This window comes from Simochromis diagramma, unplaced genomic scaffold (genome assembly GCF_900408965.1).
Source record: "Simochromis diagramma unplaced genomic scaffold, fSimDia1.1 OVJJ01000705.1, whole genome shotgun sequence".
Lineage (NCBI taxonomy): Eukaryota > Metazoa > Chordata > Actinopteri > Cichliformes > Cichlidae > Simochromis > Simochromis diagramma.
The window spans coordinates 88080-100638 of NW_024387448.1; the positions used below are offsets into that span (position 1 = coordinate 88080).

General features: G+C 38.4%; 1 protein-coding gene across 4 annotated transcripts in view; it reads right to left on the reverse strand.

Annotated features, from left to right (window-relative positions):
• LOC120722768 (potassium voltage-gated channel subfamily KQT member 2-like) overlaps positions 1-12559 on the reverse strand; it is a 33507-nt gene that overhangs the window by 12774 nt on the left and 8174 nt on the right. For all 4 annotated transcript variants that reach the window (XR_005693584.1, XM_040013913.1, XM_040013914.1 and 1 more), the window contains exons 2-6: positions 2393-2483; positions 2176-2302; positions 1725-1900; positions 309-434; positions 19-129 (exon numbers count right to left, since the gene is read on the reverse strand). Coding sequence is in view for 3 of the 4 variants with exons in the window: in XM_040013913.1 (XP_039869847.1) it covers positions 19-129; positions 309-434; positions 1725-1900; positions 2176-2302; positions 2393-2483 (631 nt within the window). In the remaining variant the exon portion in view is untranslated. The remainder of the gene's footprint in view (positions 1-18; positions 130-308; positions 435-1724; positions 1901-2175; positions 2303-2392; positions 2484-12559) is intronic.

Genomic DNA, 12559 nt, shown 5'->3' on the forward strand with positions numbered 1-12559 from the left:
ACAAGCCTACATACTTACAGCAGGAAGGGCAAAGAAGGCAACGCCGATCAAGCTGAACGTGGCTGCTAGTAAGCGTCCATTCCAGGTTTTGGGAACCTTATCACCATAACCAATGGTGGTAAGAGTTATCTGGTACAAAAAAATAAAAAACAAACATTAAATAGCTTTTTTAATACCTTTTTTTGTAAAACTGGAAATAAAGTAAAATGAACATTTCTAAGCTGAATATTTGTCAAAAATGCATGTTGTAAAACAGAAAGCAAATACTGCAGATCCATGTTGTCCTTGTTTTTTCGAGTTAGTCTTACCAGTCCCCACCAAAGAGCATCAGCATACGTGTCAAACTCATTATTTGACTCCTTTTCCACAGAGTAGACCAGGAATGAGGCCAGGATGAGGCACAGGAAGCCTATGTACCACGCTGTGATGAGCTCCTACAGAGAAAACCAATACAGTGACCACTGGGAAATTAAAGTAATTAAGTGTCATCTTGAATGCCTTGCAAAAGTGGCAATGTAACCTCTGTCAATGGGTACAAATGACTATTCTGTAACAATATTGGACATCATATGTGAATTTCTTGCTCTGTGCGGCGAACCAAGCATTTCATAAACATCTTTATTTCCCTCGTCTCCACAAAAGCTGCAGCCTGCCATCTCTCCTTCTCATGTAATCATACACAAACACCCACAAACCCTGTAATGATGTTTCTGCAGCTTATTAGTAAAAGCAAATAATTAGATTTTCCAAGCTCATCTAAATTAAACGGAGAGAAATATGCTTCCTTGTCATGATAGACTTTCTCGGAGGAGACACCTTTGATAATAGAGTGTCACTGAAGTAACATAGAGTCCATCTCCTCCAGGATGGCACATCAATACACGCCATTGCCAGAAGATTAGCTGTGTCTCCCAGCAAAGTCACAAGATCAACGAAGAGATTCAAGGAGACATGACGTGAAAGGGTGTGGAGAAGCCGTGGAGAATTTTATGCTGCCTGTAACATGCTATGTAAAATGGGTATCAAGATGAAAACACTGGACCAATTGTCATTTCTGGGTTCCTCCTCAGCGTGCCCTGTTTGGTGGTGGGTTACTTATGGTCTTTGGAGACCATATCCATGGACATGCGCACAGGCTAGGCAACAACACCCTGACTGCCATTAGGTATCAGGATTAAATACTTGGGTTCAGACAATGTCCAGCCTCATGTGGCGAGAGTATGCAGGCACTTCCTGGAGAAAGAAAGAATTGATACCACTGACTGGCCCTCAAGCTCGCCTGACCTAAATCCAACAGAACACCTCTGGGACATTATGTTTCAGTCCATTTGGCACCACCAGACTGTCCAAGAGGTCAGTGAGGCCCTACTCCCTGTTCCTTTAATATATTTTTGAGCAGGGAATATTGAAATAGAGTAAAATGGCTGCATTTTTCTTGCATATGTGCAAAGACATATGGATAAGACAACAAAATGTTTCTAAAATAACATATTTGTAAGCCATGATAACTTTTCAAATTCCCATTTATTATATGTGCTGGACTTTTTCTCTTTGCTCTTTCTTAGCTCATTTATGTGGATTACAGTTACTCTATACTAAAAATATTACTTTCACCTGGTCTGCATGCTTTGTGGTTAAAAGATAAGTGATAATGGCAGCCACACAATCTTAACAATCGAAAAATTGAGGAAACTACAGACAAAACTGGAGTACATCAAGATCACCTTGCTGTGTGCATAAACTACAGAGCCGAGCAGCTTCCAGGTTCCTCCACGGCGGTCCATGCGCAGCATCCGTAGGATCTGCAGGAATCTCAGACTCCTGATAGCCGAGGTGGCAAACACATTGCCCTGAGATCCAGCTGCCAGTACAGATACTGAGGCACTCAGCACCATGATGTCTGGGAAGAGAAGTACAACATATGAGTAGAAAACCATGACCTTGGTCAAATCAGACTAAATTAACAACACTTTACTATGGACACTGAAGATCATTGTTCATTTAATCTGTACACTGTTCAAACAACCAATTTGCAGTTGGAGAAATATTTTTGTATCAAAAGTTTCAGCATTTAAGAACAGAAGTAATAGCAAAACAAGTAATGTGTCCATGTTATGTTCTTCAAGGTGACAGAAATGACAGCCAGTAAAACACAAGGCAAACGTGTTTTCGCACCTATGACACAGAAAGGCTTTCTGGCAAACTTTAGCCTCCCTCTCCATCCTCTGTATCGACAGCAGCAGCCAGCAGCCCATATCCTTATAATGTACTCCACTCCAAACACCACAATGGTCACAATTTCCTGTGGAAAAAAACAGAATGGGGGAGTTAACCTTGTGACATTAATTTATATGCAGAATACTGTTAAAATATTAAATAAAGTGATACTTACCAAGATGTACAAGGCACTCTCTGAGCTTTGTGTGAACTCTTTAATGGTGGAAAAGACTGAGAGTATAAGACACGAAAACACCAAGAGGAAGCTGGAACGGATGAGACAAAGTAAAGTTATTGCTTCTACTCTCTTATTTAGAGTAAGTCACTGTTACACCTGATAGATCCATATGTAGATATTTTTTTGGGTCCAGTTCAGAGTAATCGGTATCACCATGCTAGTCAGTTAAAGCTAATTTTGTACATTTTGAACACGTTTGTATGAAAGTGTACAAACCTCTGAACAGTGAATTATATCAGCTGACAAGCCATCCAATCAGCCTTAGTACCCTGCCCTTATTAGACAGAGTCATCTAATCTCAGCTGAGCCGCTTTATCTGCTTTCTGTCAGAGTCATTAGCGGGATTGCTTCTTTTTTTTTTTTTATGAGAATTTATGTTGATATAAATTGCAGAAAAACTGTTGATGCTTTTATCCTAAACTTGGGGAAAATACTTAAGGCTAGTCATTGCACAACAGATAAAATCCTGATTAGATATTATTAAAGGGGATTCATTTGGATAAAATAGTTAAATGATGGTCTTGCATATGAATTTTGCTGCACAAGAGATACTCAGATGAGAGCCTCGGCAGGTCCTGACCTCACTTATGTTGGAGAATAAGGTGATTGGGAACTATAATAGACCACCTAAATCTGTTTAATCAGGATAAATGACTATGATGTCAAGTTTATGTCAATTTCACTAGTAATTTAAAAAAAAACAAAAAACAGAAGAATTAAAAAGAAGAAGAAAAAGAAATGATCTGCTGGAAGAAATCCAGAGCAGAGCAAATGGAAAGTGCCTCATGAAACCTGATACCCAGGACAGTGCAGGATTATAAAGGTAGAGCCATAGGCAACATCAATCATACTTAGAGATACTGTAGAATGGCAGTAGGTATTTGCTGAGCCCATTATCATTCCAATATATAGATGCAAAAATAATTTCATTTACCAATGGATAGTATGAGATGTTATTATTATAATTGTTATCACGTGAGCTGATTGGGATAAAAAGGTTCAGAAAATGTTGCATTTACACAGAATACAGAGACGGGGCCAGAGTTTGAAACTGTATATTACTAAGTAATATATTTATTATTGTATCAGTTGGCTTGAAAAAGTAAAGACATCAGAGGGTGGCTGCTGGATAATGTGTTTACTTCAGTTGTCTTACTCTCTGCTAAAAGCTCCACTGCATTCACCAGCTGATTCTAGGTTCTTACTCCGTGTTTGGTATTGGTCAGAAATCATTCAACTGCCCCCCACAGCTGGAAAAGAAGACCACAGGAAGAGCATGCTCTAAAAGGCCAAAAGTGGAATAGAGTGGATTTGAACTGTAAAGTGACAATTCTTGTCAGGTTTATCTCTGCAAGTGTCACCTTTCCGTTACACACTTCGTCCCGTCACTTCATCCATTATTAATACAAACAAATGTGTTTGTGCAGCTTTAAAAATGAAGAAGGGCAAAAGTCCAGCTCAGAAACACAGAACGGGCTGTGTGTATCTCTGCGTAGCACTTAACACTAACAAGGCCCGGAATCAATTTGGTACGCTTGTATCCACATGAGTAAACTGAGGTTTGCACATATCCGTAAAAATGTTCTCAAATAATTCTAAAATTTAAAATAGGTCAGCGTGAGTAACAATGCAGGTAAGGTGGATACCGTCCTCCATTCAGAAGCAAGAAAGCTTAACGCTGACATCACCAGTAAAACATGTTGAATCCGTGTGAGCATAAAGTCTTTCCTTCTGTGCTTCATTCAGTTCTCACCACTCCTCATCAAGGGTCACCCTTGATTTTTTTTCCTAAATGCAATTTATCTGAATTTCCTGCTGCAGTTCACGTCCATCAGATTCCTGGCAGTGATATTTGGCCGTCAGCCAATCAGAATGAAGCAGAAAAGATCAATCGTGTGGCTACAGTGAAGCCCATAAATAAGCTTTTTTCTGATTGGTTCTTTATGATATCTTTGTTACTCTTCCTCAAAGGCCTAAAATATTTAACAACAAGCACTTTCACCTCTAAACCCACAATTCTGTACATTTTTACTTTGGTAAGTCAGACTGAGGTCATTGTTGTCATATCATATATCAATGATGACTTCAGCAGTCAAGTCTTACTTAGTAATAGTGAACGGGCTGTGAAAGCTTTTGCTACACACTACATTATATCTGTAGTCTGCCAGTAAAGTTCATCCTGTTAGATCACATTACTCACATTAGTTTTCTTGTGTTTTAAGCAGTGGTGTTGCTAGTATCTGAAAACAAGCCTAGAAATTGTTGGATTTTTCTCTTGATAATTCCACCTTTTTAAAGCTGTTTCACGTTAGAATTAATATCAAATGTTCTGAGAACTAATAATATATCAGTTTGAATATGTTTGTGTTAGTTCATTTTTCCCTTTGGTTTTTGGGAATGATTTATGTTAAAGTTTTGTTCCTTATTTCTGTGGTAAATGGTTTGTCTACTTCTTTCTTATTTATCATATTACCTTTCCAGTGCCCTGGGTGCAATTTTCCTGTGTTCCCCTGTGTTAGTCCTTGTTTCATCATTCAGTTGTGTTTCCTGTTTTATTTTAGTAACAGATATTCTTCTGTTGATTCAGTTTCCCCTGTCTCAGTATTCCAGTTCCAGTTGTGCATCCCTCCTGTTATATCTCCCCTTGTTATCCTGTGAGGGTATATATTGTCAGTCTGCCTTTGCTGTTTGTTGTGTTGTCCCTGATGATTGTGTGCACCCTCTGTACCTAACTGCTCATCAATCTGCTGCACTCTTAATCTCCTGCTCTCGCTCAGGTCTTGGCTGAAAATTTGTATCAGCATTGCCGACCAAATATCTAAATCTGATGTGATGATTAGGTATTTAACACACAATTTATCAAATTACTTGGTTCAATTAATTATTTGAACACAACAACCAGTATCAGATTTCAGAAAAGCAAATTATTAATGTATTATTGTCATAAGAACTAAATAGTCATCAAATCTGACTATTGGATTTCAGCTACAGGCCAACAGGATATTTCAATCTAAATATCATCTTCTTTATGGCATATGTGGAATACACAGATTACCATCCATCCATTTTCTCCCCCTTATCAAATTCAGGGTGGTGCGAAAGATGGAGTCTTGATAGGTCGCCAGCCTGTCACAGGGCTAATACAAAAAATATACATATCTTTTAAAAATGTATCAGTTTCTTCTCAAATATCACTAGTGAATAGACACGTGTCCCTAAGATTGACTTTGCAATTCATGAACATTAAATCAGTAAAATATATATATGTGTGTGTGTGTGTGTGTGTGTGTGTGTGTGTGTGTGTGTGTGTGTGTGTGTGTGTGTGTGTGTGTGTGTGTGTGTGTAGAGAGAGAGAGATAAGGTCTTTCAAGATCAGTACACTTTTGTGACCACTGTTAGATTCAAGGTCTTTTCCAGCCTAATTGATTCTCTTTGATTCTGTTTCTGTGATCATGTAAAGTTGGCCTCTTCAAGAAGACCTGTAAAGTAAAGATCAAGTACAGCTCATTAGATCATTAAGGTTCATTTATTCTGCTTGAATACAAAGAAGCATCTCTTAGCAGCAACTGCCCCCCCCCCCCCCTTTGAGAACTCCATCCACAAGGACTACATCACTGAAAAACTGTACAGTGCACCTAAATATACTAAATATACTGTACACTGATTACCTACAGCTTCCAGGCAAGAATGAGTTCACTGAAAGAACAATTTTTTATTATACAAGAAAGATAAAGCAAATCTCAAAGCAAAGGAGGCCTATTTTGGGGCAGAGCACACATTCCTGGCTTCTGATTACTTGCTTGGGCACAAGAAGTACAAGGCAAGTGTTACTGAGCTAGGGAGTTCTTTGAAGGGCTGTGTGGTTCTTATTATGTTATTGAATGCAGCGCTTTAAGATTTTTGTGCTTTGGTTAACACAAAGATAAATAAATTGCTGCTCAGTTCAGTGGCCCAATGAAAAATTCAACTCATGTGGGGGTTTTTTTATGTTTTTGTTCTATAATTATTTGGCATGAATGTATGATTATATACATTTTACTGAACATCAGCTAATAAAAAATCACGATGCAAGATTGTATTTGTATTTAACTCCTTTTTGAAGCGGTGCACAGCAGAAACTGGAAAAGTGTTGGCTGGAGAAGGAGGCTGGGATAAAAGTGAAATTATTTATGTATTATTCAAATGAGCCATTATATAATAAAAACAGTCTCATCTGTGGTAGTGATGAAGTCATCCATGCACTGTTTACTCAACTCAAATTTGAAAGTAGTTCAATAGGGTCACCTATGGTCAGTAGGTATTTTTGGAATCAGGTATAACTGCAGTTTATTCTCATATTTTTGTAAGTTTGCACTGCTAATCAAACTGTTACCTATCTTCACTTATGCACACTGAGACAGATGGTCATTGTGTAGGTGTAGATGTTAGTACCCTGTTTGTGTCTGACAGAAGATGTGACTGTGAGAGGAAGGTTGCCATTTAATATTACTATGAATAATTCATCATCAAAACGCTAATATTGTCAGTGTTTTGGATACATCGCGTAGACGATGATGTACAGGACAGTCATTGTACTTCAATGTGAATCTCACACACTTTCAATGTTATTTATACACTGATGAAAGTGACCACGGTGAACTTGAACATAGTGAACATATTTGAGTTCTGCAAAGAAAACATTGAAAGGTTTTTTTGCAATATTATCCATGTCTTTGTCTGACTCATCATATCTCAGCGTTGTTTAGGAGTAACCAGATGCATGTTAAAAATGCGATTCTGGATTATTTCACAGCAGAGCTGGAAATCACACTCCATGATATGACAAAGACATCACATCATATTTAGATGTTGTCAGAGCAGCTAATTCACCGAAGCGCACACTATAGCAGCACTCAGCAGCTGTTGATAGAGATTTTTTTTTTCTACATAAAATGCAACAAATCCACAACAGCGTTTTACGCGAGATGAGTCGAGCGTGTCTGTGTCAGATTCTAGAAAGTGTGAGATTGAGTTTAAACCAATTTTCTTATGGTTCCAAATGCCAAGTGAAACCTGTATGTAAACCTCGTAGTAAACTGAAGCGTCAATTGGATCAAATCAGTCCACTTGACAGAGCAAAGGCAAATCTTTTTACATCATGCAGTTGTTCTCTGCAAATGTCCATCACAAATTGTTAGCCAATGAGTGTGTGGTTTCACAGTCAGACCTACCCCTCCTTGTCTTATCCATTTTCCGGCAACCAATTGGATTTCAGGACAGCACTTCAGAAACCAATAGCTGACACCACAGGAGCTACATCTGTCTTTTACTGTGTCTATACAGTGTCGCCTTCAACAGAGCAATCGAAGTTACATTGCCCAGCCTCGCCCCCCTTAGTTCCTCCTTACCACCTTCATGCTCTGTCTCCACAGTCTGATGTGTGATGTGTGGAGGGTCCGGGCTGCAAGGATTATGGCAGTGGTGACTTTTCCACTGAGACATGTGGCCTGGTCAAAACACAGAGAGCGGCACTCTAAAAGATCTTTAAATATAGTAAACATACCTTGTGTGCCACAGACTGCTCCCAAACACAAGGGGGCAAAAATACTTCTAAAACACTTAAGTTGGCTTTATTAAATGTTAGATCTTTAGCTGGGAAAACATTTTTAATTAATGATTTAATCACTGAGCACAGCCTTGATTTTATGTTTTTAACTGAAACTTGGTTGGACCAAAGTAACAGTGGAGCTGTTCTCATCGAGACGACCCCTCCTAACTACAGTTTTATCAGTGAGGCCAGGGTGAGCAGGAGAGGAGGAGGGGTTGCTGTCTTATTTAATGAATCATTTCAATGTAAGCAGCTATCTCCTGGAAGTTTTCAGTCTTTTGAATATGTGGCTTTACAGCTGAAGGCCCCATCCAAAGTTGTGTTTCTTAATGTTTACAGGCCTCCCAAATACTGCACAGATTTTTTTAATGACCTCAGTGAACTGCTGTCTGTGATCTGTGTTGATTTCGACTGTGTAATTATTGTTGGGGATTTTAACATCCATGTGGACAACCCTCAGGACAAAGAGATTAAAGACCTGAGTAACACTCACTCAACTTTGGGCTGACTCAGCATGTAATAGAGGCCACACATAATAGAGGACACACTCTTGACCTACTGATCTCCAAGGCCTGAGCATTCCAAAGGTTACTGTGTCTGATGTGGGCCTGTCTGATCATTACTGTGTTTTCTTTGAAAGTAAAATTTCAGCCCACACAAATATATCAACAGCAGTGATCACAAAACGGTGTATAACTGAATACAGTAGTGAGATCTTTAACCAGGTCTTCCCATTAACACCTGGCCTGTCCAGAGGGTCAGTCAATGAGCTCGTCAATAGCTTCAATGCTAAAATGTTAAATGTAATGGACACTATTGCTCCCATTAAGGTGAAGGTTATCTCTGGAAGGAAAAAGTCTCCCTGGAGAAAAATGAAAAAAGAGAGTGTAGGAAAGCTGAGCGCAGATGGAGAAAAACAAACCTCCAGGTTCATTATGACATCTATAAAGAGAAACTTCACAATTATAATTTACAACTGAGGAGTGCAAGGAGGTCCTACTTCTCTGACATCAGTCTTATTTTCTACAGTTGACAGGCTAACAAACCCTCCTGTGTCAGTGGCAGCTGAACTTCATTCGACCATGGCCTGCAATGACTTCGCCAAATTCTTCACAGACAAAATCCAAAAGATTAGACAAGCAATTGGTACATCAACAGCATATTCAGGATATATACTGTGTCCACTGAAAAACTGTTTAAACACCATGAAACAGTTTCACCCTATTAACAGCAAAGACCTGGAGGACATCTTAGGTCAACTGAACTCCTCCTCTTGCTGTTTAGATGTCCTGCCAACACGTTTTCAAATTCAAATTCAAATTCAAAATTCAAATTCAAATTCAAATTTTATTTTATTTGTCACGTACACAGTCATACACAGTACGATATGTAGTGAAATGCTTGGACAACTGCTCGTGACCTAAAGAAAACAAAAAAGGAAAAGGCTATGAATAAGATAATAAGATAATAAGATAATGAATAAGATCATTGAAAAAGCAGTTTCTCAACAGCTCAATTACTTCTTAAAACAGAATAACTGCTATGATGCCTTCCAGTCAGGTTTTAGACAGAACCACAGCACTGAAACCGCTCTGACCAAAGTGTTCAATGACATATGTCTGAATACAGACAGTGGAAAAATGTCAGTCTTAGTTTTGCTGGATCTCAGTGCAGCATTTGATACAGTTGACCACAACATATTACTCAAACGACTGGAGAACTGGGCAGGTCTCTCAGGAACTGTACTAAACTGGTTCAAAACATACTTAGAAAACAGGAAATACTTTGTATCAATAGGTAACTTCACATCTAAGCAGACAAGTATCACATGTGGAGTTCCCCAAGGTTCCATCTTGGGACCCCATCTGTTTAACATTTACATGCTCCCACTGGCACAGATTATAAAGAACAACAAAATAAACTATCATAGCTATGCAGATGACACACAAATATATATCACAATGTCACCAGGAGACCGAGGCCCTGTACAGGCTCTTGGTAAATGCATCGAGGAAATTAATGACTGGTTGTGCCACAATTTTCTCCCGCTAAACAAAAACAAAACTGAGGTAATAGTCTTTGGTGCCAAAGAAAAACGATTACAGGTCACCAGCAAACTTCAATCTATACACCTAAAAACCACAAACCAGGCGAGAAATTTGGGTGTAGTGATGGATGCAGACCTAAACTTAGAAAAACACATTAAGACAATAACAAAATCAGCTTACTATCACCTTACAAATATATCAAGGATAAAAGATCTGATGTCTCAACAGGACCTGGAAAAACTAGTCCATGCATTCATCTTTAGTAGGCTTGATTACTGTAACAGCATCTTTACAGGTCTACCTAAAAAATCAGTCAGACAACTACAGCTCATTCAGAACTCTGCTGCTCGAGTCCTCACTAAGACCAAAAAAGTGGACCACATCAGTCCAGCTCTGAGGTCTTTACACTGGCTGCCTGTCCGTCAGAGGATAGACTTTAAAGTTCTGATGCTGGTCTATAAAGCTCTGAATGGTTTAGGACCAAAATACATCAGTGTCCTCCTGACCCAGTATGAACCTTCAAGATCCCTCGAGTCATCTGGATCCGGTTTTTTATCAGTTCCCAGAGTCAGAACCAGACACGGAGAAGCTGCATTCAGCTTTTATGCTCCTTATATCTGGAACAAACTCCCAGAAAGCCTCAGATCAGCCGAAACACTCAGTTTATTTAAATCCAGGTTGAAGACTCACCTATTCTCAGCTGCATTTGAATAAAGCACCACATCCACACTTTTAAATTTCAAAACTTACATTTTAACTACTGATTTTATCTACTGTTTTTTTTAATCAATTTTAAATCATGCTTTTTATTGTTTTGGTTTTTTAATGTCTCTGTAAAGCACTTTGAATCACCTTGTTGTTGAATTGTGCTATATAAATAAACTTGCCTTGCCTTGCCTATAAGTCGGCAGTGTTTCAGATGTGACAGTAGTAAGAGATGCCTCTCCTGATCACCTGGTAACTACTTTTTGAATATGCCTGCCCTTTAAAAAAAAGCTTCAGAGTTATTCAAAAAACGCCCAGGGCTAACAAAACACCTTTTTATAAGTCTTTCTCAAAAAAAGAGTGTTGTTGTACTATTGCGTGTTATGTGACATCTACATGTGTGAGAAATGCAGAAAAGAATAACTCCATCCTTCTTGCTTTTCATAGCCATTTGTGATCACTGGGGAGGTGATGGCATTTCCATAACTTGTCATTTTGATTTATAATTTCACCAGGTGAAAACCAACACTGCTTATGGATTATAGCACACAAAGGCAACACTTACTCATTATTCAAAACTCATTAATCCACTTGATCCCATAAATTAACTCTTCCTGGAGTCTTATGTACTTACATCTATGATATTGCCAAGCAGAACATCAGCGCATACTGCCAAGAAATGATTTCAGCACACTGAGTCCAGTTAAACTGCATTTTAGATGGAACATCATTTATTATGCATTTTTTCAGTCTGATTCTTGTCTTTATATAAACTAACCTAGCCATGATAATGATATATTCCTTTAAAAATGTTATTACCAAAGTCAGCTTGCAAGCTTACAACAAAAAGCTATGATATTACACTTATGACAGCAGTAAGAAAAAACACATTAACGAGCTCCATGTTTTAACAATGATTGATATGCTGCTCAAAACTTACAGTTTACATTCGGATCACATTAGTTCCTCTAAGTATGGTCACTGAAACTAAATGTTACGGAGGAAAAGGCTACATAGATAGCTAGCTGCATTTGTAATTGGGGATCAGGTTATGCAGATTTGCTGACTTGACCTTGCCCAGCTCATTAGTACTTTCTGATGAGGACTCTTGCTGATAAAAGAAGGTAACAGGACTTGCCTCCTAAAGCAATCAAACAATTAGTCCCTACAGATACTCGATTATCTATAATTTTACCATAAGCACAGCTTCTAGACAGTCATTTCCATCTCTTCATTATATAGGACATACACACAGATCATGGTCCAAATGGGAGGCACATTCAGATATACAGACTAAGTAAGGTCTTGTGAGGAGAATTCAAATATGACTGTATAATACTATACAGATAATTTTTATTTAAACAGTGATTCTTATAATAATTGTGTCACATGCCATTTCTGGCATGTCAAGTGTACAGCACGTTGTGTTCAGCTGGGAGTTGTTCTGAAAGTGCTGTATAAATAAATCGCTTGCTTGCTAATTTGCAGTAAATGTTTGCAGTGCAAAGAAAACAACAGTCTGACAGCTGTATGACTGTCCACAGAGTTAGAAATAGACTATATAGATTTTATTCTGCACTGATTATAAATCTGGGATATAATTGCAGCAGATAGCAAACATTTAACAGTGCTTGTAAAAACATCTGCAAATTAATTTGCTCCCCTACAGACAGCAACTTTGTGAATGAGTAAATGAATCAGGCTGTCAGTCGGCTCATCAGACTCAGAGTCGAAGTTAACTCTGGAACAGAAAACCCAAAGTTT